The 27,327-nt window shown below is 43.8% G+C and overlaps 1 protein-coding gene and 1 long non-coding RNA gene across 6 annotated transcripts in view; one reads left to right on the top strand and one right to left on the bottom strand.

Moving 5' to 3' along the window:
- The window catches only part of LOC140134960 (uncharacterized), a 162,972-nt gene that overhangs the window by 59,335 nt on the left and 76,310 nt on the right, over positions 1-27,327 (top strand). The gene's annotated exons all lie outside the window — the stretch shown is intronic.
- The window catches only part of LOC140134957 (interleukin-18-like), a 34,470-nt gene continuing 25,826 nt past the window's right edge, over positions 18,684-27,327 (bottom strand). For 4 of the 5 annotated variants that reach the window (XM_072155807.1, XM_072155806.1, XM_072155805.1 and 1 more), the window contains 2 exons: positions 21,423-21,556; positions 18,684-19,149 (listed from right to left, as the gene is read on the bottom strand). In XM_072155807.1, the coding sequence (XP_072011908.1) occupies positions 18,922-19,149; positions 21,423-21,556 (362 nt within the window). In that variant the 3' untranslated portion in view covers positions 18,684-18,921. The remainder of the gene's footprint in view (positions 19,150-21,422; positions 21,557-27,327) is intronic. The other variant, XM_072155803.1, reaches the window with a different exon arrangement.

Here is a 27,327-nt window from a genome sequence, read left to right on the forward strand (position 1 = left end):
GCTGGGATCCATTCAAAAATGCACTCATAAAACTGCCTTTAGACCTCTAACTCACTTAGTATCAAGTGTATAGTAATCCAATGTGTGTTATTCACATGACTATTCGTAGGCTGTTCATTGGCTAGATATTGATAGAGAGGGCTCCTAATGGTGTTTCTCATGATCTGATGTGCTCTCAGATTGATATTTAAGAAACCTAAGTCCTCATTACTATGTGGGAGTCCTTACTAGGATAGTCTTGCATCTGCAGGTCATTATATCATAGAGTTTTTCAGTGAATTGACATTTTCTGTGATTATAGGATTTAAGTGAATTTCAATTGGGGATGGGGGGTTTGCTGGCAACTAATGTTAAAGGGAACCTGTCATCAGCAATCGACCTAATAAACCACTACCAGAATATTGCCAAGCAGCATAATACCTTTCATGGCCCATGGTGGTGGCATCAACCAGAAAATCAACTTTAAAGTGAGCTGTAAATTGGTTGGATAAATTCAACAAGGCAGAGAATTTAACACTGAAGGTGGGGAGCTCTGAATGCCTACCCTTGTGAGATTGACATTGTGCACTGGACGTCAGGAGATCTGGTTAGTGATGTCTCTCGAACTAGGACCTCCAATTACAGTTAAGGCGGCTTTCTGAGGAAGAAAGAGCTTGACTTCACAGTTTTAAAATCTCCACCTCCTTGACTTTATACAACCAGTTATACATCTCATTTCAAGGTTGATTTTCTTGATGATGCCACCACACTGGGTCATGAAAGAAACATGATCTGGAAGGTATTTGGCTGCTTGACAACATACTGGTAGTGGTTTATTAGGCCAATTTATGATGACAGGTTCCCTTTAACATTGACAAGTGGTTGGAGAGGAGGCTAAGGAGGTGTTCTCAGAGAATCCTGTTAGCTTTTGTATACAAACTTCAACAATTAAGATAGCCTTTGCCGAGGTTACTAACTAATACAAAGAACATACGAGCCAGTGGTGGGAACTGTTTAGCTTAGAGAAGTATTTTGAACATAAGATAGTCCCCAGAGGTGTAAGGATTCGGTTGATTACAGCTGTGAGAATGAAAAACCCAGAAGATATGGGAGAGGTAGGCTACTGAGAGCTCCCTACGGTTGATGCGTTTTCACAGAGGAATAGAAAATACAGCATGATAGGCCTTCCATCCAACTAAATGCAAAAAAAATAAAATAAATATAAATTAAATATAAATTTTAAAAAAAAGTGTTTTCCACCGATGCTAGTTATGAAAAAAAAGGGAAAACAATTACTGGAATTAACCCTAAATAACTGCACTGCACATATTAAAGAACACAAACAAAATCAGTATATTAGGGATACAAAGGATTTCAGGATAAAAAATAGTACCCAAAATAGTACCCATCTCTGGAGCAGAATCTGATTTTGAGGCCTCAGAAGGGAATAGTGTTTTTTTTGTCTGTTTATCATCTGATCACATGTATTTTTAACATGTTCTTAATAAAAATTCCTTTTCACTTGATTTCCCCCAAATTTTTTTTGGGACATTTACACTTTTTTCTTTCACTCAAATGCTGGAACCACTGGTCTTATCATGGCAGACGAAAGGTGAACTAATGATTAGGGGTATGTCATATATTGGTATACATCGGACATCACGAGGGGGGTATGCCATCACATCTCCGTACAGGTGGAGTGAATTCATCAATTTATTAGGTATATATACTATATACTTATAACTCACACCTCCTGACGAAGCCGCAGGGTGAAACGTACATACATTTACAGCGTGGTTCAATACACTGACAGGATGATGCAAGGTATACATAGTATATTATCATGACTCCATCATTTCTATTGCACGGTCTTGTTTTGGTGTGATTTCCTTCTAGGAGGTGACTCATTGTATAGTCCCCCTGGTTATTACTTTTATACCTATTAACAATCACACTAAAGTCTTTAATCCACTGGTATCCATGCAATTCCGGTTTTTCTGTGTATTATCCACCTTCATTGCATTATAACTAGTCCTACTATGGCGTTACATTTATGGAGACATCCTCTATATATTAATGCCTTGGTCACCATTCAGCCGCACTCACCTTCAATAGCCCCAGTGGCAGTCTCTGCGGTCCCTGCGCTCAAGCACGCGAGTCTCCGTCTCCTAGTGCACGCACGCGCTGGCTTGTAAAAGGCCCAGCGCGCCGATAATAGGCGCTGGCCGACTGCCTACCCTGATAAATTGCCAGTCCCTTCCTGTGTTCCCTTCCCTTTAAGCCTGGTGCCTTAGAAAAAGCTTCTGACTATGTCTTGTGCGTTTATAGTAATTTCCCGTTGTGACCTCGATTCCGTTCCTGAATTTGCTCCTGTGCTGCCTGCACTAACATTCCGTTACGTCCCCGACTCTGATCCGATGCTGCCTCCACTAACATTCCGTTACGTCCCCGACTCTGATCCGATGCTGCCTGCACTAACATTCCGTTACGTCCCCGACTCTGATCCGATGCTGCCTGCACTAACATTCCGTTACGTCCCCGACTCTGATCCGATGCTGCCTGCACTAACATTCCGTTATGTCCCCAACTCTGATCCGATGCTGCCTACACTAACATTCCGTTATGTCCCCAACTCTGATCCGATGCTGCCTGCACTAACATTCCGTTACGTCCCCGACTCTGATCCGATGCTGCCTGCACTAACATTCCGTTATGTCCCCAACTCTGATCCGATGCTGCCTGCACTAACATTCCGTTACGTCCCCGACTCTGATCCGATGCTGCCTGCACTAACATTCCGTTATGTCCCCGGCTCTGATCCGATGCTGCCTGCACTAACATTCCGTTATGTCCCCGACTCTGATCCGATGCTGCCTGCACTAACATTCCGTAATGTCCCCGACTCTGATCCCGTGCTGCCTGTCCCCGACTCATCTCTGTTTCATGATTCTGTTTCCTGATAAGTTATTAGTCTTATCTAATAATAATAGGCGCTGGCCGACTGCCTACCCTGATAAATTGCCAGTCCCTTCCTGTGTTCCCTTCCCTTTAAGCCTGGTGCCTTAGAAAAAGCTTCTGACTATGTCTTGTGCGTTTATAGTAATTTCCCGTTGTGACCTCGATTCCGTTCCTGAATTTGCTCCTGTGCTGCCTGCACTAACATTCCGTTACGTCCCCGACTCTGATCCGATGCTGCCTCCACTAACATTCCGTTATGTCCCCAACTCTGATCCGATGCTGCCTGCACTAACATTCCGTTACGTCCCCGACTCTGATCCGATGCTGCCTGCACTAACATTCCGTTATGTCCCCGGCTCTGATCCGATGCTGCCTGCACTAACATTCCGTTATGTCCCCGACTCTGATCCGATGCTGCCTGCACTAACATTCTGTTATGTCCCCGACTCTGATCTGATGCTGCCTGCACTAACATTCCGTAATGTCCCCGACTCTGATCCCGTGCTGCCTGTCCCCGACTCATCTCTGTTTCATGATTCTGTTTCCTGATAAGTTATTAGTCTTATGTTAAATTTCTGCCTTTCTCTCCATGTGATGCTATTTATTAATTCTATGTACTTTTTTGCACACTGTAGTAAACACTGTAATGTTTTTTTCAGATGGGGAAGGGATTCACCTTTTTAGAAAACAAATTACAGCAAGTGGTTAAGATCGAAGCTAAATTAACATTCAATTAACTATTATATAAAAGCCTGAGAATATTCTGCAGCAGAGAACCGTTGTGTATTTTGTGGTGGAGACTTATGTATCAGATCTTTGTCTAGTTATTATTGGGATGTCTCCAGTTTTATTCCAATAAATATTGCACAATGCTAAATCTAAAAAATGGTTTAATTATCACAAACAGCAGGTCATTGTAACAGTGAGTCATTGTTATTTCCCGTAGACACTGAAGATATGAATAGGTTGTAGAATAGGTAAATCTTGTTGTTGCCAAGAAAAGAAATGAAATATAAATAGTTTAGAAACTTGATCTTAATATTTCTTGTGATGGTGCTATTATTCTAATGTGTCATGTGTGCCATCTGGATAGCATAATGATGCATTTAGATGAGGCTTATGGCTTTGCCCACTCCATGCCCCCTCCCCCTGCTTTATAGAAAATTTTAGTGGCATCAACCTCTGGCTGCACAAAATAGTTTGTCATTTTTTTAAGATCTAGATATGGCTAACCTTAATGATAAATGTATATATAGGAAAGGAAGTCAGCTCACCTGAGGGCTTAGCAATTTATCACCTTAACCTGAAGCTCCGAGCATGGATAATCTTAGTTCCAAGTCCGAATACATAAAAATAGCAGAAGAAATCCAGCTCATGGGACTCCAGGAAATTCATAAAAAGCAGTGGTTTTCTTTATTTATATCATGAAAAGTCTATATATGCCCAAAAACAGGTGCACAGGTGTATTTAAATCACCTGCTTTTCCAGTCACGTGGCCACACTCGGAGAACTAAACAAATGTTCTAAGTACATAGAAAACACACACAATTGGGATTATAAAAGTTTCCTTATATATATTATACCTTATATACATTATGGTACAAAACAAGTATAACTTATTTATTTATATTAAATTTGGTACATCATGTCTTGCCTTTTGATCAGACCTAGCAGAAATCTAGTATTTAAAGAGAAGATCCAGAAACTTTTTCTATTAAGCAATTTTCACTTTGGTGACCTCCTTGTACTGATCTGCTAACTTTTTCGATAGCAGTGATCAAAAAATGTGTGGGATTCCCATCATGTACAGACTGAAAATGTTTAGATGCCATGGATATATTTTCGTTGGGTTTCCCAAATATTTCCGTTTTGCGCCGTCTTTCCCTGAATTGCCCCGGGTTTTTGGTGCCCGTGATCAGATTGGGGTGCAACGGCGCCGGCATGCATGCGACGGAAATCGGGGGGCGTGGCCGGCGGAAAACCCGACGGATTCGGAAAAAACGCTGTATTTTTTTTTAAAAATGTGTTGCTTGACACACACTTACCTGCATCAGGAATAGGATAGTGAACTCCGGCGAACTCCAGCAGACTTCAGCACAGCAGCGACACCTGGTGGACATCGGGCGCACTACCTTAGTGAATCGCCGGAAGACCCGAATCCTCGATGGAGAACGCGCCACTGGACCGCGACAGGACCGGGTAAGTAAATCTGCCCCATTGACTTTCTGTTTGTTCTTCGCATCAGACAAGTGGCGTCTAATTCTTACTTTAAGGGCACAGGTAGTGCATCCTACGTACTGCACCTTACATGATCTGCAAGTAATGCAATATACAACATACATGGTGTTGCAAATTATGTAGCTTCGAATGGTGAAAGATTGCTGGGTTACAGTAGAGGTAATGGTGTTGGTAGAGTATAATAGATACTTGCAACAGGCACAAATGTCCGCATTTAAAGAAACCTTTTGTTTGTAACCAATGTGATGGCTTAGATGAAATAGAAGAAAAAAGGCTTGGTGAAAAAAATTGGCCCTAAGTTGGTGCTTTTTTAGACACAACATTAATACCCTTACTAGTCGTGTTGGAAAGATTATTATCGCAGCAAGGGTAAGTATTTATAATTGATTTTATCTCCTCGTACTGTTCAATATAAGTGGTAACAAATGTGACTGAATTTCCAGAATTGGATTTGTGTTTTCTATTGGATTCTTCATATATATTTAATAAATCTGCTCTAGGAATATTATGAGTAATATTTTTAGCTCGTTTGAGGATCCAATTAGGGTAGTTACATTGTGTGAGTTTATTACAAACCCTTTTTGATTCCATAGAAAACCTTTTGGAATCAGAACAATTTCATTTGGTGCGTATCATCTCACCCACGTGGGTGACACAATGACGCCTGTAAAATAGAATTCGTAGCCGTAGGCTTGATAAAAGGCAACACATGTACATCTGTAGCATCCAAAGTTATGTCCAAAAAATTAACTGTATTAGAATGAATACTGAAGGTGAATTTTAGATTAAATGAATTGGAATTAATGTATAAGACAAAGTCACGTGCTTGTTGTTACGATCCCCCCAATATCAGTAGCAGGTCGTCGAATAACGGCCATACCACCTGATATGGGGGAGAAACGGATTTTTATCTGTGAACAGACACCTTTCTTCCCACACTGCCATATAAATATTGGCTAGCAATGGGGAGAATTTTCCCCCCATTGCTCCGCCACATTTCTGTATAAAGAACTTGCCATCAAATGAGAAATAATTATTTTTGAGTAAAAACTCAACTGATGGGCTTAGAAATTCTTTCACTGAATCAGAGTACTGACTATATTTATTCAGAAAGTACGATAGACTAGTTAGTGCAGTGTGGTGTTCCAACGACGGATAGAGGCTCACAACATCACAGGTAAGCCAATCATTTTTATCACACCAAGGGAAGGAATCCAATAATGTAATAGTGTGCTTAGTGTCTTTTAAATCTACTGGAAGGACAACCACCAATTGCTGTAAATAATGATCAACCCCTTCACCCAATTCCAGCCACTAGTGGGCGCGGGGGGGTGGAAGCATATCCTTATAAATTTTTGGAAACAAATGGAAAATGGGCACCACAGGAAAATCAACAAAAAGATAGTTGTCTATATTCTCTGAAATCACACCCAGAGTAACTCCAATGTTTAGGAGTTTCCTAGTTGAGGTTTGCAGATATGAGGTGGGGGTTTTTGTGAGGATGCGATAGCTTAATGTGTTGTTAAGAATATCTAAATTTAGCTTCCTATATAATTCTGCATCCATAAGGACAATAGCCCCTCCCCCCCTTGTCAGCTTGTCTAATCAAAATATCTTTATTAGACCGGAGTTCTTTTATTGAATTTCTTTGTGATAGTGTCTAGTTATATGCTGGCGGCGATCAAAGAGTTAGCTAGCACCAATCGCAGGTGTTACCAACGGGTTTTTGCTTCATTGTGAAGCAAACACCTGTTGAGTATGAAGATGGCTCAGCACGTGAGCCCTCTTCATACTCCCCACGACGCAATAAGATGTACATGCACTCCTATTTGCTGATGTTATAGTAAGGATTAGGCGCCACTTGTCTGATGCAAAGAACAAAAAAGCAATGAATATATCCATGGCATCTAAACATTTTCAGTCTGTACATGATGGGGACTGCACACATTTTTCGATCACTGCCATCGAAAAAGTTAGCAGACTATTACGAGGAGGTGACCATAAGCGAAAATTGCTTAATAGAAAAAGTTTCTGGATTTTCTCTTCAAATACTAGATTTCCGCTAGGTCTGAACAAAAGGACTTTTAAAGAAAACTACTGCTTTTTATGAATTTCCTGGAGTCCCGTGAGCTGGATTTCTTCTGCTATTTTTCTTTTTTTGGTGTTATTTTGGCGCCTACATACATTACAGGCCCGCCTCCACCATAGCATACATTACAGCCCCCTCTCCCATAGCATACATTACAGCCCCCCCTCTCCCATAGCATACATTACAGCCCCCTCTCCCATAGCATACATTACAGCCCCCCCTCTCCCATAGCATACATTACAGGCCCGCCTCCACCATAGCATACATTACAGGCCCCCTCTCCCATAGCATACATTACAGCCCCCCTCTCCCATAGCATACATTACAGCCCCCTCTCCCATAGCATACATTACAGTCCCCCTCTCCCATAGCATACATTACAGTCCCCCTCTCCCATAGCATACATTACAGGCCCCCTCTCCCATAGCATACATTACAGCCCCCCTCTCCCATAGCATACATTACAGGCCCCCCTCTCCCATAGCATACATTACAGCCCCCCTCTCCCATAGCATACATTACAGCCCCCTCTCCCATAGCATACATTACAGTCCCCCTCTCCCATAGCATACATTACAGTCCCCCTCTCCCATAGCATACATTACAGGCCCCCTCTCCCATAGCATACATTACAGCCCCCCTCTCCCATAGCATACATTACAGGCCCCCCTCCCCCATAGCATACATTACAGTCCCCCTCTCCCATAGCATACATTCAGGGCCGCCGATAGGGCAGTACAACTGGTACTGCCCTATGGGGCCCGGACTCTAAGACACTAGGGGGGGGGGGGCCCGGCCGGTGGGCCGCAGACTGTGCGGTCTGTGCTGCACAATATGTGTGGGGTGGAGGCGCCGGGGGCCGCTGGTTAACCCCTTCCCGACATTTGACGTACTATTACTGCATGGCGGGAGGTGCGTTCCCGCAATATGCGGTAATAGTACGTCAAACTTCTGGCCCCGGCTCCTGAATGGAGCCGGGGCCAGAAGCTGCGGGTGTCGGCTATATATTATAGCCGACACCCTCCTCTAACACCCGCGATCGGAGATTTCTCCGATCGCGGGTGTTAACCCCTAACACGCCGCGGTCGCGCTGACCGCGGCGTGCTAGGGGCATTTAACAGGATTCGGACCCCCCCCGCGGCGCTTACCGGGGGGGTCCCGCTGCTCTGATCGCAGCCCCGGGACTGCCGGTGCCCGGGGCTGCGCGATCTTCTTCCGGGTGCCGGGTCCGTGCCTCCTGGCAGGACCCGGCTGTGACACACTGAGCATGCGCAGCATGCTCAGTGTTTCACATAATACAGTGTAATACATCTGTATTACACTGTATTAGGTGAAGAATAGCTTGAACAAGTGATCAGTGGATCACTTGTTCAAGCTAACCTGTAAAAGTAAAGAAAAAAAAGTTAAAAACACTGAATAAACACAATTTTTAATAAAAATAATTAATTAAATAGAGTTAAAGTCCCCTAAACACAAACATTCCCTATACACATCTAATAAAGTAAAAATACCTGAAAATCACCAAAACCCCCCACATATTTGGTATCACCGCGTCCGTAACAATCTGTACAATAAGTCAGAAACATTATTGGACCCGTACGGTGAACGCCGTAAAAACAAAACCCGAAAAACTCGCCAAAAATATAAATTTTCATAAAATCCCTTTACAAAAATGTTCTAAAAAGTGATCAAAAAAAGTTATGTGCCCCAAAAAGGTACCAATTGAAAGAACAACTCAACACGTAAAAAATAAGCCCTAAACTAGCTCTGTCAACCAAAAAATATTAAGGTTAAGTTCCCGAAAAGATGGCGATGCAGAAACAAATAAGATTTCCTCTGTATTAGTTTTTCTCCAGTAAAATTGTAAAAATAAATGAAAAACTATATAAATGAGGTATCACCGTAATCGTAGTGATCTATAGAATGAAAATATTATAGTATTTTTAGTGTATGGTGTACGACCCCCAAAATATACAAAAAAAAGAAACCCCAAATTGACAATTTTCTTTTCCTCCATAATAAAATCTCATCAAAAAGCTATAGACCCACTTAAATGAAGTATTTGTAAAGTGCATCTCATGTCGCAAAAAATAAGCCCTTAAATGTCCAAATTGCCAAAAAAATAAAGATTGTATAGCCAATAAAAAGTGACAATGCATAATCTGCTCTGAATGGCGCAGCTCCCCCTCAATGCCCTGGCGTGTGCCCATACAGCAGGTTACCACCACATATGGGGTATTGTTATATGCGGGAGAGATGGGGGATCAAATTTTGAGGAGCGTTTTGGAATTTTATCCACTGAGAATTTGTACATTTTATGAAAAACACATTAATTTAGCCAAATAAAATGTAATTTCGAAATTGCATCCGATTTTGTTTTAACCCCTGTAAACCAATTAAAGGGTTAACAAACTTCATAAAAGTTGTTTTACGTACGTTGAGGGGTGTAGTTTCTATAATGGAGTAATTTATGGGGTTTTACTTTATTTAGGCCTCTCAAAGTGACTTGAAACCTGAGCAGGTCCCTCAATAGCAGGATTTAGCTTTTTTTATGAAAATGTGAAAAATTGCACGTGACGTTCAATAGTATGACTCCTATTGGCAATCTACCAGAAGAGTGTGCCTTGTCGTAGCAACAGGCCTCAAACCCTGTTTGTGAAAGGTCACTGCGGGGGGCAGGAGGCTTGTTCGGTTTTGGGGTGTGTTGGGGCCCAGACACTTTTGCTGTATGGGGCCCCGAATTTCCTGATGGCTGCCCTGCATACATTACAGCCCCCCTCTCCCATAGCATACATTACAGCCCCCATCTCCCATAGCATACATTACAGGCCCCCCTCTCCCATAGCATACATTACAGCCCCCTCTCCCATAGCATACATTACAGTCCCCCTCTCCCATAGCATACATTACAGGCCCCCCTCCCCCATAGCATACATTACAGCCCCCCTCTCCCATAGCATACATTACAGCCCCCCTCTCCCATAGCATACATTACAGCCCCCCTCTCCCATAGCATACATTACAGTCCCCCTCCACCATAGCATACATTACAGTCCCCCTCTCCCATAGCATACATTACAGTCCCCCTCCACCATAGCATACATTACAGTCCCCCTCTCCCATAGCATACATTACAGTCCCCCTCTCCCATAGCATACATTACAGCCCCCCTCTCCCATAGCATACATTACAGTCCCCCTCTCCCATAGCATACATTACAGTTCCCCTCCACCATAGCATACATTACAGTCCCCCTCTCCCATAGCATACATTACAGTCCCCCTCTCCCATAGCATACATTCAGCGTCGGACTGGCCCACCGGAGTACCGGAGAATCCTCCGGTAGGCCCCAACGCTCCGATGCCTGTGGGTCGCGACGCTCCGATGACAGCGCGGCCCCGGCGCTCCGATGACAGCGCGGCCACGTCGCTCCGATGACAGCGCGGCCACGTCGCTCCGATGACAGCGCGGCCACGTCGCTCCGATGACAGCGCGGCCACGTCGCTCCGATGACAGCGCGGCCCCGGCGCTTCTATGACAGCGCGGCCCCGTGCGCCCGATGTCTGCTGCTGGTCTGGTGGGTCCCGGCATCCTGTGTTCCGGCGGTGACGTCACCGCATCCGCGCCGACACTCAGTGCGGCCTGTGTCTAATTTAGAAGGCGAGTTCCCGCAGCTGCTGCATGGTAAGGCCCTCTGTGTGTGTCTGTCTATCCTGGGGTGGGGGGTAGGCCCTATTTCTATCCTGGGGTGGGGTGGTGGGGGGAAGGCCCTATTTCTATCCTGGGGTGGGGGGTTTGGCCCTATTTCTATCCTGGGGTGGGGGGTGAGGCCCTATTTCTATCCTGGGGTGGGGGGTGAGGCCCTATTTCTATCCTGGGGTGGGAGGTGAGGCCCTATTTCTATCCTGGGGTGGGAGGTGAGGCCCTATTTCTATCCTGGGGTGGGAGAGAGGCCCTATTTCTATCCTGGGGTGGGGGGTGAGGCCCTATTTCTATCCTGGGGTGGGGGGGTGAGGCCCTATTTCTATCCTGGGGTGGGGGGTGAGGCCCTATTTCTATCCTGGGGTGGGGGGTGAGGCCCTATTTCTATCCTGGGGTGGGGGGTGAGGCCCTATTTCTATCCTGGGGTGGGGGGTGAGGCCCTATTTCTATCCTGGGGTGGGAGGTGAGGCCCTATTTCTATCCTGGGGTGGGGGGTGAGGCCCTATTTCTATCCTGGGGTGGGGGGTGAGGCCCTATTTCTATCCTGGGGTGGAGGGTGAGGCCCTATTTCTATCCTGGGGTGGGGGGTGAGGCCCTATTTCTATCCTGGGGTGGGGGGTGAGGCCCTATTTCTATCCTGGGGTGGGGGTGAGGCCCTATTTCTATCCTGGGGTGGGGGGTGAGGCCCTATTTCTATCCTGGGCTGGGAGGTGAGGCCCTATTTCTATCCTGGGGTGGGGGGTGAGGCCCTATTTCTATCCTGGGGTGGGGGGTGAGGCCCTATTTCTATCCTGGGGTGGGAGAGAGGCCCTATTTCTATCCTGGGGTGGGGGTGAGGCCCTATTTCTATCCTGGGGTGGGGGGTGAGGCCCTATTTCTATCCTGGGGTGGGGGGTGAGGCCCTATTTCTATCCTGGGGTGGGGGGTGAGGCCCTATTTCTATCCTGGGATGGGGGGAGGCCCTATTTCTATCCTGGGGTGGGGGGTGAGGCCCTATTTCTATCCTGGGGTGGGGGGTGAGGCCCTATTTCTATCCTGGGGTGGGGGGTGAGGCCCTATTTCTATCCTGGGGTGGGGGGTGAGGCCCTATTTCTATCCTGGGGTGGGGGGTGAGGCCCTATTTCTATCCTGGGGTGGGAGGTGAGGCCCTATTTCTATCCTGGGGTGGGGGGTGAGGCCCTATTTCTATCCTGGGGTGGGGGGTGAGGCCCTATTTCTATCCTGGGGTGGGAGAGAGGCCCTATTTCTATCCTGGGGTGGGGGTGAGGCCCTATTTCTATCCTGGGGTGGGGGGTGAGGCCCTATTTCTATCCTGGGGTGGGGGGTGAGGCCCTATTTCTATCCTGGGGTGGGGGGTGAGGCCCTATTTCTATCCTGGGATGGGGGGAGGCCCTGTCTCTATACTGGCTACTGGAGGGACTGGGTATTACCCCTAAACTCACAATGCTGCAGCATTTCTCCTGTGCTGTGACTGTCCTGAGGAGAAAATAAAACTTTTACTTAAAGAGCTACAGCCGCAGTACACATACATACATACATACATGGAGCTACAGCCGCAGTACACATACATACATACATACATGGAGCTACAGCCGCAGTACACATACATACATACATACATGGAGCTACAGCTGCAGTACACATACATACATACATACATGGAGCTACAGCCGCAGTACACATACATACATACATACATGGAGCTACAGCTGCAGTACACATACATACATACATACATACATGGAGCTACAGCTGCAGTACACATACATACAAACATGGAGCTACAGCCGCAGTACACATACATACAAACATGGAGCTACAGCCGCAGTACACACACATACATACATGGAGCTACAGCTGCAGCACAGAGCCATACATGGAGCTACAGGGGCAGTACACAGCCATACATGGAGCTACAGCCGCAGTACACAGCCATACATGGAGCTACAGTCCCAGTACACAGCCATACATGGAGCTACAGCCCCAGTACACAGCCATACACGGAGCCACAGCCGCAGTACACAGCCATACACGGAGCTACAGCCGCAGTACACAGCCATACACGGAGCTACAGCCGCAGTACACAGCCATACATGGAGCTACAGCCGCAGTACACAGCCATACATGGAGCTACAGCCGCAGTACACAGCCATACATGGAGCTACAGCCGCAGTATACAGCCATACATGGAGCTACAGCCGCAGTTCACAGCCATACATGGAGCTACAGCCACAATACACAGCCATACATGGAGCTTCAGCCGCAGTACACAGCCATACATGGAGCTACAGCCGCAGTACACAGCCATACATGGAGCTACAGCCGCAGTACACAGCCATACATGGAGCTACAGCCGCAGTACACAGCCATACATGGAGCTACAGCCGCAGTACACAGCTATACATGGAGCTACAGCCGCAGTACACAGCCATACATGGAGCTACAGCCGCAGTACACAGCCATACATGGAGCTACAGCCACAATACACAGCCATACATGGAGCTTCAGCCGCAGTACACAGCCATACATGGAGCTACAGCCGCAGTATACAGCCATACATGGAGCTACAGCCGCAGTACACAGCCATACATGGAGCTACAGCCACAGTACACAGCCATACATGGAGCTACAGCCGCAGTACACAGCCATACATGGAGCTACAGCCACAGTACACAGCCATACATGGAGCTACAGCCACAGTACACAGCCATACATGGAGCTACAGCCACAGTACACAGCCATACATGGAGCTACAGCCACAGTACACAGCCATACATGGAGCTACAGCCACAGTACACAGCCATACATGGAGCTACAGCCGCAGTACACAGCCATACATGGAGCTACAGCCGCAGTACACTGTAATTTAATAAGATGTTTTCCCAGCGATGATTGGACACAGTTAGTGTGCATTCACACTGCGGTGGGCCCCCTCCCCAAATTTTCTCTGGTGGGCCCAAGGTACACCAGTCCGACACTGCATACATTACAGGCCCCCGTTCCCCATAGCATGCATGGGGGACACTGTTGTGGTGTATATTGAGCATAGGTCTCTAACAGAAGGAATGGTAACACCCAGTTGTCACATAATGCATACAAATACAGAGGAATAACAAATGCTCAATATAGAATTTGGAGAAAATTGTGACTTACTCTCATTCTCCATGAAATAATGATTCTATTTACTGAAACAGACATATGAGGAGTGATGTTAGATCGGTATTCTTGCTCTATGACTACATCTGATCAGGGCTGCATCCTACTGTATAGTTTACAGGGTAAGAATATGCTGCGGAGCCCCTGTGTATACCTTGTATTGGACTACTATATATTCACTGTTAGTGACAATGGACATTTTTTCAGCACTCTATAGGTTGCGCTCTTAGGGCTGTCCCTATATCTTCCCAGCCTGAAGCTTGCAGTATAGTAATGTCTCCTGTGTTATGACTAAAGTTGTTGTTGTAATGTATGAATGTTGGATATTGTATGTGGTGTGTTGCAGTTATTTACTGAGCTTAACAGTGCAGTTTTTAGACAATTTTACAACTAATACGACTAAAGGGGATATGCCTCTGTACCAGAGCCCCAAAATCAGACGTATCTAAACCAACTAATAGGAGGTGCAAATTTAGACTAAAAACACTTATAATTGCTGTCCAATGTTAAATGCTTCTGATAAATCTGCCCCAATGTGTCTCATGTTTTCTAGTATTATTTCTATTTACATGACAGCTGGGCCCCCAAAAATATTTTCTATGGTGGGCCCAAGGTACTCCAGTCTGACACTGGTTGCGACCCCGGAGGTGGTTGAACGGCCAAAAAACAGGGATCGCTTAAACCCATGAGAGCTACCATTTCATTGTGTTTTTGCACACACTAGTTGCTGCAGGACCTTGAATGACATCATTGAAGGTCTCACTGCAGGGGTCGCTATAGAAGCTGTATTTCAAGTCCTTCAGCCTGCCAGCTAAAGGACCTGTGATGATGTAATCATCACATGTACATAGGGGGCAGTATTATAGTAGTTATATTCTTGTACATAGGAGGCAGTATTATAGTAGGTATATTCCTGTACATAAAGGGCAGTATTATAGTAGTTATATTCCTGTACATAGGGGGCAGTATTATAGTAGTTATATTCTTGTACATAGAGGGCAGTATTATAGTAGTTATATTCTTGTACATAGGAGGCAGTATTATAGTAGGTATATTCCTGTACATAGAGGGCAGTATTATAGTAGTTATATTCCTGTACATAGGAGGCAGTATTACAGTAGTTATATTCCTGTACATAGGGGGCAGTATTATAGTAGTTATATTCTTGTACATAGGAGGCAGTATTAAAGTAGGTATATTCCTGTACATAGAGGGCAGTATTATAGTAGTTATATTCCTGTACATAGGGGGCAGTATTATAGTAGTTATATTCCTGTACATAGGGGGCAGTATTATAGTAGGTATATTCCTGTACATAGAGGGCAGTATTATAGTAGTTATATTCCTGTACATAGGGGGCAGTATTATAGTAGTTATATTCTTGTACATAGGGGGCAGTATTATAGTAGTTATATTCTTGTACATAGGAGGCAGTATTATAGTAGGTATATTCCTGTACATAGAGGGCAGTATTATAGTAGTTATATTCCTGTACATAGGGGGCAGTATTATAGTAGTTATATTCCTGTACATAGGGGGCAGTATTATAGTAGTTATATTCTTGTACATAGGAGGCAGTATTATAGTAGGTATATTCCTGTACATAGAGGGCAGTATTATAGTAGTTATATTCCTGTACATAGGGGGCAGTATTATAGTAGTTATATTCCTGTACATAGGGGGCAGTATTATAGTAGTTATATTCTTGTACATAGGGGGCAGTATTATAGTAGTTATATTCCTGTACATAGGGGGCAGTATTATAGTAGTTATATTCTTGTACATAGGGGGCAGTATTATAGTAGTTATATTCTTGTACATAGGAGGCAGTATTATAGTAGGTATATTCCTGTACATAGAGGGCAGTATTATAGTAGTTATATTCCTGTACATAGGGGGCAGTATTATAGTAGTTATATTGTTGTACATAGGAGGCAGTATTATAGTAGGTATATTCCTGTACATAGAGGGCAGTATTATAGTAGTTTTATTCCTGTACATAGGGGGCAGTATTATAGTAGTTATATTTTTGTACATAGGGGCAGTATTATAGTAGTTATATTCTTGTACATAGGAGGCAGTATTATAGTAGTTATATTCTTGTACATAGGGGGCAGTATTATAGTAGTTATATTCTTGTACATAGGTGGCAGTATTATAGTAGTTATATTCCTGTACATAGGAGCAGTATTATAGTAGTTATATTCTTGTACATCGGGAACAGTATTATAGTAGTTATATCCCTGTACATAGGGGGCAGTATTATAGTAGTTATATTCTTGTACATAGGGGGAAGTATTATAGTAGTTATATTCCTGTACATAGGGGGCAGTATTATAGTAGTTATATTCTTGTACATAGGGTGCAGTATTATAGTAGATATATTCTTGTACATAGGGGGCAGTATTATAGCAGTTATATTCCTGTACATAGGGGGCAGTATTATAGTAGTTATATTCCTGTACATAGGGGGCAGTATTATAGTAGTTATATTCCTGTACATAGGGGTCAGTATTATAGTAGTTATATTCCTGTACATAGGGGTAGTATTATAGTAGTTATATTCCTGTACATAGGGGGCAGTATTATAGTAGTTATATTCTTGTACATAGGGGGCAGTATTATAGTAGTTATATTCTTGTACATAGGGGGCAGTATTATAGTAGATATATTCTTGTACATAGGGGGCAGTATTATAGCAGTTATATTCCTGTACATAGGGGGCAGTATTATAGTAGTTATATTCTTGTACATAGGGGGCAGTATTATAGTAGTTATATTCTTGTACATAGGGAACAGTATTATAGTAGTTATATTCTTGTACATAGGGGGCAGTATTATAGTAGTTATATTCTTGTACATAGGGGGCAGTATTATAGCAGTTATATTCCTGTACATAGGGGGCAGTATTATAGTAGTTATATTCTTGTACATAGGGGGCAGTATTATAGTAGTTATATTCTTGTACACTGGGGGCAGTATTATAGTAGTTATATTCCTGTACATAGGGAGCAGTATTATAGTAGTTATATTCTTGTACATAGGGGGCAGTATTATAGTAGTTATATTCTTGTACATGGTTTGGGTCACTGCAACATGAGGAACTGTATTGCAGGGTCACAGCATTAGAAAGGTTGAGAACCACTGATATAGAGGATATAGTTATAGAGGGTGAGTTATAAAAAAAAATAAACACCTTATACTCACCTCCTCATAAAGGGGGAGCCATCTTCATACAGATTGGTTGCTTATTGCTTTACGCATTACCCATTTAAGTACCAAAACATATTGGCTGGGATTGTTGCCACCAATGGCGTCATTGGCGATGTTGATCCATTACAATCACAGCTGAGATCCCCTGGCATGTCATTATTTTAAAAAATTTCTAAACAATTTAAAAAAAAACAACAAATTCTAATCCACCCTATTCTCTCCAAAACAAAAAAAATAAATAAATAGCAAAACACTGAAACACAAAAAAGGGTACTGACAAAAAAAAGGTTGAATTAAATAGTTTTTATTCTTTTTTTTTAAGCCAAGGTTGCCGAATATAACATATATGTGTAATTTTAAAGCGCTGATATTTCTGTCCACTGCATCACAGATATTATTATATGTACATGTTATTTTGTTATTAAACAAGAGGAACTGAGCAAATGTATATAGTGTCCTCTCTGAAGGCAGAATATTATAGAGCAAGAGGAGCTGAGTAGATTGTACATGGTGTCCTATCTGCAGGCAGCATGTTATAGAGCAGGAGGAGCTGAGCAGATTGTACATGGTGTCCTCTCTGCAGGCATCATGTTATAGAGCAGGAGGAGCTGAGCAGATTGTTTATTGTGTCACATCTGATGTTATGTTATACATATATCATGTTATGGAGCAGGAAATGCTATAAAGATAGTAAATCGTATCCTTTCTACAAACAGCATGTTATAGAAGAGGAGGAAATAAGCAGATTGCACTGGGGAGATTTATCAGGAGCGCTGGCGTATGATTGCGGCCATGACCCCTATTTTCGCGCAAGATGCATGATGAGACTTAGGCCTCTGGATGTATCCGGTGTGCCATGCGGTCGCTGGGCAAAACTATGTCTGTGCCCACCCACTTGAACAGCCGCCGCGCCCCTCTATACCCCACAAGTCGAAGAAGGGGCGTATTCACTATAGTAATTAAAAATTCTTGCACTGAGCAAGAATTTGCAATTATTTCCCTGTTTCTACGGCAGAGAATTGGTGTATGACTAATGATAAATCTCCCCCTATCTTTCATCTGCTAAAAACTATTTAAACAAACAATAAGGAACAGAACACGAGGGGAGGAGAGGGGGAGAGAGAAATTGGCACCATGCATGTATTGGTGCCGAATCCCCACCTCAATGCCCAAATGACACCCCTTAAACAGTTTACGCATAAAGTCTAATCCTCAAAAGAGTCTATTTAGCCAAAGGGATCCCCCAAAGGAATTTTGGGGGAAGGAGGAGAGACTACCACAAAGAATGAATAAAAGATTAAGTCTTAATCTTTTATTCATTCTTTGTGGTAGTCTCTCCTCCCTTCCCCCAAAATTATTTTGGGGGATCCCTTTGGCTAAAAAAAAAAAAAAAAATCTGCTAAAAACAGCGGATTTGTGGGGGCACTGCATTTTGGACCCCCCTCAATGTATTATATGGATAAGTGATTAATATTTTAAACCATGAAGACCACTTAAATATCACCAGTTTCATAAGGAATAAGTATTATACATGAAGGTAACTGCTGTATTGATAAATATTTTAAAGCCGATGTCTTATTTTCGTATCACTTATCCGGTGTTGTTTGGATGATTCTCATTGTTTCATCAGTATCTTCTCCGGAATTGTATTTAAGTATCAAATGTTTTTTGGGGTCTGATTCGTCCCATGCAAAACAATAACATTCATTCATTGATGAATCAAAACAGAAGCCAGATGCTCCAGGAGAAAAGTTTTTCTTATAGAAGATAAATTTACTGGTCTTTGGATTTATCTTTTTTGGCAATTTCTTTTCCTGCACATAAAAATAGAACCATATTTAGTAAATCATGAATTTTACTTCTTAAAGAAAATAAACCACTCCAAAAACACACAAAAAACCCTAGAAATACTCACCTCCGCTCCTCACCACCATTGATGTTTATCCCAGTGCTGTCCTCCACTAGTCTTGACACGTTGGGATCACCTAGAAAAAAACATATAATTAGCAGCATGGAGCGCGGGGACAAGATGTCCGGTGCTCCGGGCTGCTAATTATGCTTGCCTCTCGCACCTCCCTCTCCCATGCAGTGATGGAGGTGACGACAAGCGAGATGTGTCATTCATGCCTCTCCTGTGACATAACCTCACTCTTACATGCTCCCAGCATGTGCATAACGTGCATAATTAGCAGCCCGGATCGCAGGACATCTTGTCCCCACACTCCGGGCTGATAATTATAACTTTCTTTTCTAGGCGATTCAGGAGTGTCAAGACTAGTGATGGACATCGCCGGGATCAAGATAAAGAGGTGCGCCTACTTTTTTTTTGTGTTTTTGGAGTGGTTGATTTCCTTTAAAATAAGCATAATACTGAAGTCATCTGTATTATTACTATTATATATATTTTTAAGTAATTACACGTACCCTTTATTTTGTTTTTTTTTTTCTACACGGCAAAAATCCAAAGGTCTCATCCCACACAATTTTGTGTTTACTCATCTGTGTGTTGGGATTTGGTAAGATCCATTTAATGGAACACAAAAGAAACACCAATGATACATAACTTTATTTAACGCCTTCAAGACTGGTGAATATAAAATTACATCATCTTGTCTTCAAGGGGTGTATCACAGATGGAGCCCTTTCCATACATGTTGTGTGTCAACTATATCATAGAACTAACACTAACTGCCACAACTGGTGCTGGACTAGCAGAGGCACCTAATCAGCATGGGCGCCGCCATCTTTGGTGATGATCACTGCACACTGAGATAATTACTACTACTACTACGACCAGCCATGCACCAGCCATGAGGCGGCCTCAGGCAGCACAATGGGGGCAAAATTAGTGATGTAGCCACCTGCTTGAGGAGGACATGGCACATAAAAATAGAGTTTTTTTCTCACCAGATGTCAGTATAGTTGTCACACACTGCATGGAGAACCCACATACTAAAATAATTACCTGATATATTACTACTGGCTGAGGAGGAGGGGGCACCACTTTATAACTCACCTTAGACAGCAGAGGGTTAAGGTTTACCTCTGTTTATGACCATCTGTTTTGGGCCGTATGAGGTCATTATTTTTTTTATTGTGTTTAAAGGAAATCTACCACCAGGCATCCACTAACTGAGGTAGATCTGATAGTAGATTCCTGTTCCATATACTATCACTATATTTAGCTAATACTTGTACCTAGATAATCTAAATCTTTATCTCTTTAATATGTAAATTAACTTTTATAATTACGTCACATGCCGTCTGCGGGTGTATGGAGAGGGCTCACGGACTGAGCCCTCTCCGTACAAGGTGGGAGTTTTTATTGGCGTCTTTATATGGAAAAAAAAGTTATAGATTTTTTTAAGGTGGAGAGTAAATAATGGAAACGCAAAAACGAAAAAGGGCCTCGGCGAGAAGGGGTTAAGATATATTGGACACAAAAACGAGAACCAACTAAAATAAAAGAGCCCCAGGAACAAGGTGCACCAATTTTGTGACCCTGGACATGAACAGCTCTTGTGCCACATTTATCAAGCTGTCTAACCACTATGATAAATCTGAAGTGCTAAATCCCCCCATAGACACTCAAAAAACTAGAATAAGATACTTGCCTACTGATAATTTGTCCAACCGAGATATTGTTGCTGGCAACGAGTTCAGCCAACCAGTGTTAGGTACTGAGGCGGGGGATCAGTTCTCACTATGCATGCAGTGCACCTCCTGAAAACCTTGCTGCATGCAGAAGGAGATGGAGTATGGGCAGCCATGCTCTTAGTGACAGAGCCAGTGAGTCACTGTCACAGCTTGAGGGCTGGAAGGCAGGTGCACGTGCAGCACAGTGGCACTGCTGTTGCACATTGCTCCCAGAGATAGTCCGCTCACAGCTTTGAGCTGACCATCGTACATTGCTAGTGGGGGCCCCTTATGAGTAAAGTGGTGGGGTCCCCAGGGCACACACCCTTGGAACCCTCCATATAATCTGACCCTGTTTCCCACTGTGTTTTACTCATGCTCTATTATACATATATAAATGATCAGCACTAAAGATGAGGCAGCTATTATATAGTAAAGACTTGCATCTTACCTTAAGAAATACACAGGTGCTTCTTGCACAGAGGAGGTAATTCTTCTCATTCATTGTGCAGCTAATTATAACTGGCAATCCTCTACCGGGACCATACTCAAAGTAGGTGTTCTCATAAAACACTACATTTTCCTCTGTAACATATAAAATAGACACATATAAAATAATATATTTCAATATTATAACTTTTGGAAAGGTCGGAGGCAGTTTGGCTGCAGAATAGATGCATGGAAAAACCAAGTGATTTGTATTAGCCGCAGAGTGGATGAGATTTATAAAAATCCCATCCCCATGCTGCAATGAAAACCGGTTGTGTAAACCTCCATTATGGCTCTCCAAGCAAAACTGCTGCTTAAAGGAACACACCAGTCAAAGTCGATTCACTGAATTCTACCTTGTGCAGAGCCTGTAGGGAGGAGCACAGGGGCGGAATGGCCATTAAGCCCACCAGTGGGCCGACTGCACTGTGACTGGTATGGGGCCGGTCTGGGGTCGGCGGGGCCGGTCTGAAAATAATAAACGCTGTACTCACCTTTCCGAAGCTCCGCAACTTTATTCTGTCTGGCCGGCAGTGACAGCTCCGTTCGCCGTCGGGCGCACAGACTGTGCGCGGCCGGTGCACGGAGCTGTCACTGCCGGCTGGACAGGATAAAGTTGCGGAGCTTCGGGGGAGCGTCGGAAAGGGTGAGTACAGCATTTATTATTTTTATGTGCCAGGCAGGGGGCAGACTGTATACTGTGGGGGGGGGGGGGGCAGGTTGGTTCTATACTGGGGGGCTGTCTGGCTGTATACTGAAAAAGAGAGAGAAAACAAAAAGACAATGAGAGAGGATGCCGCCTCGTGTGATAACGTCAGGGTAGTAGGTAGCCAGGTAAGTATTGAGAGGTGCTCACCTGGTGGCCACTTGTAAGGTTGCAGAATCAAATGTGGGGGTGTCAATTACCCTTTATGATGGCTTCTCCTTAAGGTTACCTCATCAGCTCCCAAGTGCTCCAGTGACCGGTATCCAACGGAACCGTAAGCATATAGGTATAGGCGGAAGGAAAAAATGCTGGGGGGTGACTGGCTGTATACTGGGGGGTGGACTGGCTGGCTGTATACTGGGGGGTGGACTGGCTGGCTGTATACTGGGGGGACTGGCTGGCTGTATACTGGGGGGGGGCTGGCTGGCTGTATACTGAGGGGACTGGCTGGTTGTATCCTGGGGGGGTGACTGGCTGGCTGTATCCTTGGGGGTGACTGGCTGGCTGTATACTGGGGGGTGACTGGCTGGCTGTATACTGGGGGGTGACTGGCTGGCTGTATACTGGGGGGTGACTGGCTGGCTGTATACTGGGGGGTGACTGGCTGGCTGTATACTGGGGGGTGACTGGCTGGCTGTAAACTGGGGGGTGACTGGCTGGCTGTAAACTGGGGGGTGGACTGGCTGGCTGTATACTGAGGGGGCTGGCTGTATACTGAGATGGTGGACTGGCTGGCTGTATACTGGGGGGCTGGCTGTATACTGGGGGGATGGCTGGCTGTATAATGGGGGGAACTGGCTGGCTGTATATTGAAGGGACTGGCTGGCTGTATAGTGGGGGGGGGGCTGGCTGTATACCGAGGGGGACTGGCTGGCTGTATACTGGGAGGGACTGGCTGGCTGTATATTGAGGGGACTGGCTGGCTGTATACTGGGGGGAATGGCTGTATACTGAGGGGACTGGCTGGTTGTATACTGTGGGGACTGGCTGTGTACTGAGGGGACTGGCTGGCTGTATAATGGGGGGGGCTGGCTGCTGTATACTGGGGGGGGGGACTGTCTGGCTGTATATTGGGGGGACTGGCTGCTGTATACTAGGGGAGACTGTCTGGCTGTATACATGGGGCTAACTGGCAGTGTTATTTGACATAGTATTAGTAATAATATTCTTGTACATAGCAGGCAGTATTGTAGTAGCTATATTGTACATAGGGGGCAGTATTCTAGTAGTTATATTCTTGTACATAGGGGGCAGTATTCTAGTAGTTATATTCTTGCACATAGGGGGCAGTATTCTAGTAGTTATATTCTTGTACATAGGGGGCAGTATTCTAGTAGTTATATTCTTGAACATAGGGGGCAGTATTATAGTAGTTATATTCTTGTACATAGGAGGCAGTATTATAGTAGTTATATTCGTATACATAGGGGGCAGTATTATAGTAGTTATATTCTTATACATAGGTAGCAGTATTATAGTAGTTAAATTCGTATACATAGGGGGCAGTATTATAGTGGTTATATTCTTGTACATAGGGGGCAGTATTATAGTAGTTATATTCTTGTACATAGGGGGCAATATTATAGTAGTTATATTCTTATACATAGGTAGCAGTATTATAGTAGTTATATTCGTATACATAGGGGGCAGTATTATAGTAGTTATATTCGTATACATAGGGGGCAGTATTATAGTAGTTATATTCCTGTACATAGGGGCAGTATTATAGTATTTATATTCTTGTACATAGGGGGCAGTATTATAGTTATATTCCTGTACATAGGGGGCAGTATTATAGTAGTTATATTCCTGTACATAGGGGGCAGTATTATAGTAGTTATATTCTTGTACGTAGGGAGCAGTATTATAGTAGTTATATTCCTGTACATAGAGGGCAGTATTATAGTAGTTATATTCTTGTACATAGGGGACAGTATTATAGTAGTTATATTCCTGTACATAGGGGCAGTATTATAGTAGTTATATTCTTGTACATAGGGGGCAGTATTATAGTAGTTATATTCTTGTACATAGGGAACAGTATTATAGTAGTTATATTCCTGTACATAGGGGCAGTATTATAGTAGTTATATTCTTGTACATAGGGGGCAGTATTATAGTAGTTATATTCCTGTACATAGGAGGCAGTATTATAGTAGTTATATTCTTGCACATAGGGAACAGTATTATAGTAGTTATATTCCTGTACATAGGGGCAGTGTATATATATATATATATATATATATATATATATATATATATATAAGTCAGTATTAAGTTGTGTTCTTTTTAAAAATAAGAGTTATTCCTGTAAAAGGGAGGTAGTATGAGTCTCTTTGGCTGCCCTATACATGTTGATTTAGACCATCTATCAATAGTTTGTGTGGAGTTTAATAACTCCACCCACATCACGTGGCTTTTAAGTTTTTTTCCAGGGCCACTTTAAATCCAGTCACCCCCTGGAGGAGCATGACTCTAGGTTATGGCAAGGTTCCAGGAATACGATGACAATGAGTCCTTCTACTCCTTCAGTCCCTGCACCTTGTATTACTCAATGAATTACTTTTGACTGGAGTGTTCCTTTAAATTAGTGAGTCTTTCCCCGGCCATTTCATATAATATTTAATGTTAAGATTTGATCAGGAATATTATAGACAGAAGGGGAAAAGCAGACTCATCCAAGGGAATTCTAATCTATGGATTAACTCTCTGAATGAACCGTATAGATCATTGATAATAGACATATGACTTTATTTCTATATCTCCCCTTTATCTCTCAGTGCATAAAATGTGGTTTGGGTTGGTTGTTGGGGGAAAAACATTGGTGGTTATTTATCTTTAGCCAGGACATTTGTGCGTGTCTAATTTTGGTTATTCCGGATTTTGGGCTTCTTTGAATTATCTTAAAGGGTGATATATAAGTTTTTCTTGCGCCTGATTGAGCTGAAATTTATTTGTGACTTTTTGACCAAGAATTGTGCTAAAATACGTCCATATTTGGATTTTAAAGATATATCTTTATAGGCTCAACACTGAAAAATTTTTGCGCGGCTAACTTTTCTAGGCAAGTGGAAAAGTCACAAATTTAAGCGCAATGCAAATGCACCAAAAAAGTGAAGAAAAAGAGAAAATTCCAAAATAAATGATGCCCCCTTCATGTGGTAAAAATAAGTGGACTGTGCCACATTGAGTTAATTTCTTGTATGACTGCTTACAGAAATGTCGATTTGAAGAGAACATGTCATGCAAATTAACCCATCCTAAATAAAGACTTCATTACAACCTATGATTAAAAAACATCACCCCTAAATTGTTCCTTTCTATGTCTGTTACGCTACAAAGCTAATTTTCTAAACTGTCCTGATGTGAATCATACACTAAGTGAGTCATGCATATTGAATTTTACTTACATTGCTCTGCCTCCTTGTTACTAATTGACAAGTCTAAGTGCTATAATATTCTGCTCAGAGAGAGCTCTGTTACATAATGTAGCACTTAAAGTCAGGACCAGGATGATGTCACCTAAGGTCCTGTCACATCTGCAAAGTCTACCCTATGTATGTATCTGATAACATGAAATTGCAGAATGCCTCCATGGTGGTTGGGGAGAAGTAGAATTCCAAAGAGTATGGGAAAGAGTAGAAATCCAAGGAGGCTGCTGTGATTTCATGTGATCAGATACATAAATGGGGTATATGTTGGTATATGTTGCAGATGTAACAGGGCCTCATATGATGTCACCCTGGTCGCATGACATGATGAGAAGGAGAAAATGGGAGGGTCCGGCTGAGCAGAATATGTCCCTTCTGATGCCTGGTAATTAGAGATGGGCAAATTTAGTATAATTTTGGTTGTAATTTTGCACTGACGTCACTGATCATTTTGCCCTTCTTTTCATCCGTCAGTGTCCGCTTTCAATCGGTACAGATGAAATAAAGGGGAAAATCAAACATAGTGGCAACGAGTGGTGGAGGGTGAAAACAGCATTATGGATATCACAGGGTGTTTCAGGGAGACAGCGGCCAGTTGGCAGCAGCATGAGTAGGCCGCAGAGTGGCACAATGACAAATTATGGAGGTGGCAGCAACATGGTAGGCCACAGTATGGCACAATGACAGAGTGTGGAGGTAGCAGCAGCAGGAGGTCAGAGAGTGGCACAATGACATATTCTGGAGCTGGAGCCTTGACTGGCTGAAATGGCATGTGTGCCACTAGGTGCTTCTGCTGCTGCGGCGACAGGATGGACCACCACATCTGAGACACGTTTCTCCCAGGCCATTGGATGGTGACGTTGCATGGGTTGATGCAGGGCCGTGGTCTACATATACACATACTTGGCTCCTCTGATGTCTTAACAAATAACTGCCACACCGCCGAGTTGGTGATTTTACCGCCAACACTCAGCACTGAGTGACTATTAATTCTGCTGCCTCACTGAGCCCCTGTGCCACTGCTTACTTGGACATGTGAAGCGGGTTCTGTTTGGCTCTGGTCCTCGCTCTGCTGCCACCATGTTGACTCACGGCCACAGTAGCAACTTGCTGCCTGCTTCGCTGCCTGACACGCAAGCTGACACCCTCTTCTCCCGATGATGATGATGAAGCCCTTGCGTCATCTGGCTTCCAAGTGTGATCGGCTTCATCGATTTGTGATTCCATGTCACTGCTATTCTCCTTAACGGTCGCAGTATGCACAGCCTGACTACTTGCAAGTGCAACATAACCTCCTCTGCCACTCTCCACATCTATACTTTCCTGCTTACTGCACGAAGCAGCGGATGTTAGCCCCACCTCTTCACTGCCAAGCTGCTGCTGACCGTCCTCAAAGACTTCGTCCTTGCTGTATAGTGGCGCTAAGCCCAGACCATCTAGTAGATCTCTGGCTGAGGGAAATGAACAGAACAGAGGCTGGTTGAGTACAGGTGAGGGCCGCTGACCTGCTCCTGTGCCATGCCAACTAAGGGTTGTATTTTACAACCCACGGACTCTTAGCTGGGGTTGTCAGATGTCATTTGGGAGGAAGTGGATGACCTAGTCAAACAATCGATAACTTTTGGGTTGTTGATCACTGCCGTTAGATGACACCGGCAGTTCTGGCCTCACAGAGTCACTCCATGTTGCGACGTCCCCTTACTGTGCTGCAACCTCTGCCTGCTCCACCT

This window comes from Engystomops pustulosus, chromosome 6, assembly GCF_040894005.1.
Source record: "Engystomops pustulosus chromosome 6, aEngPut4.maternal, whole genome shotgun sequence".
Taxonomy (NCBI): Eukaryota; Metazoa; Chordata; class Amphibia; order Anura; family Leptodactylidae; genus Engystomops; species Engystomops pustulosus.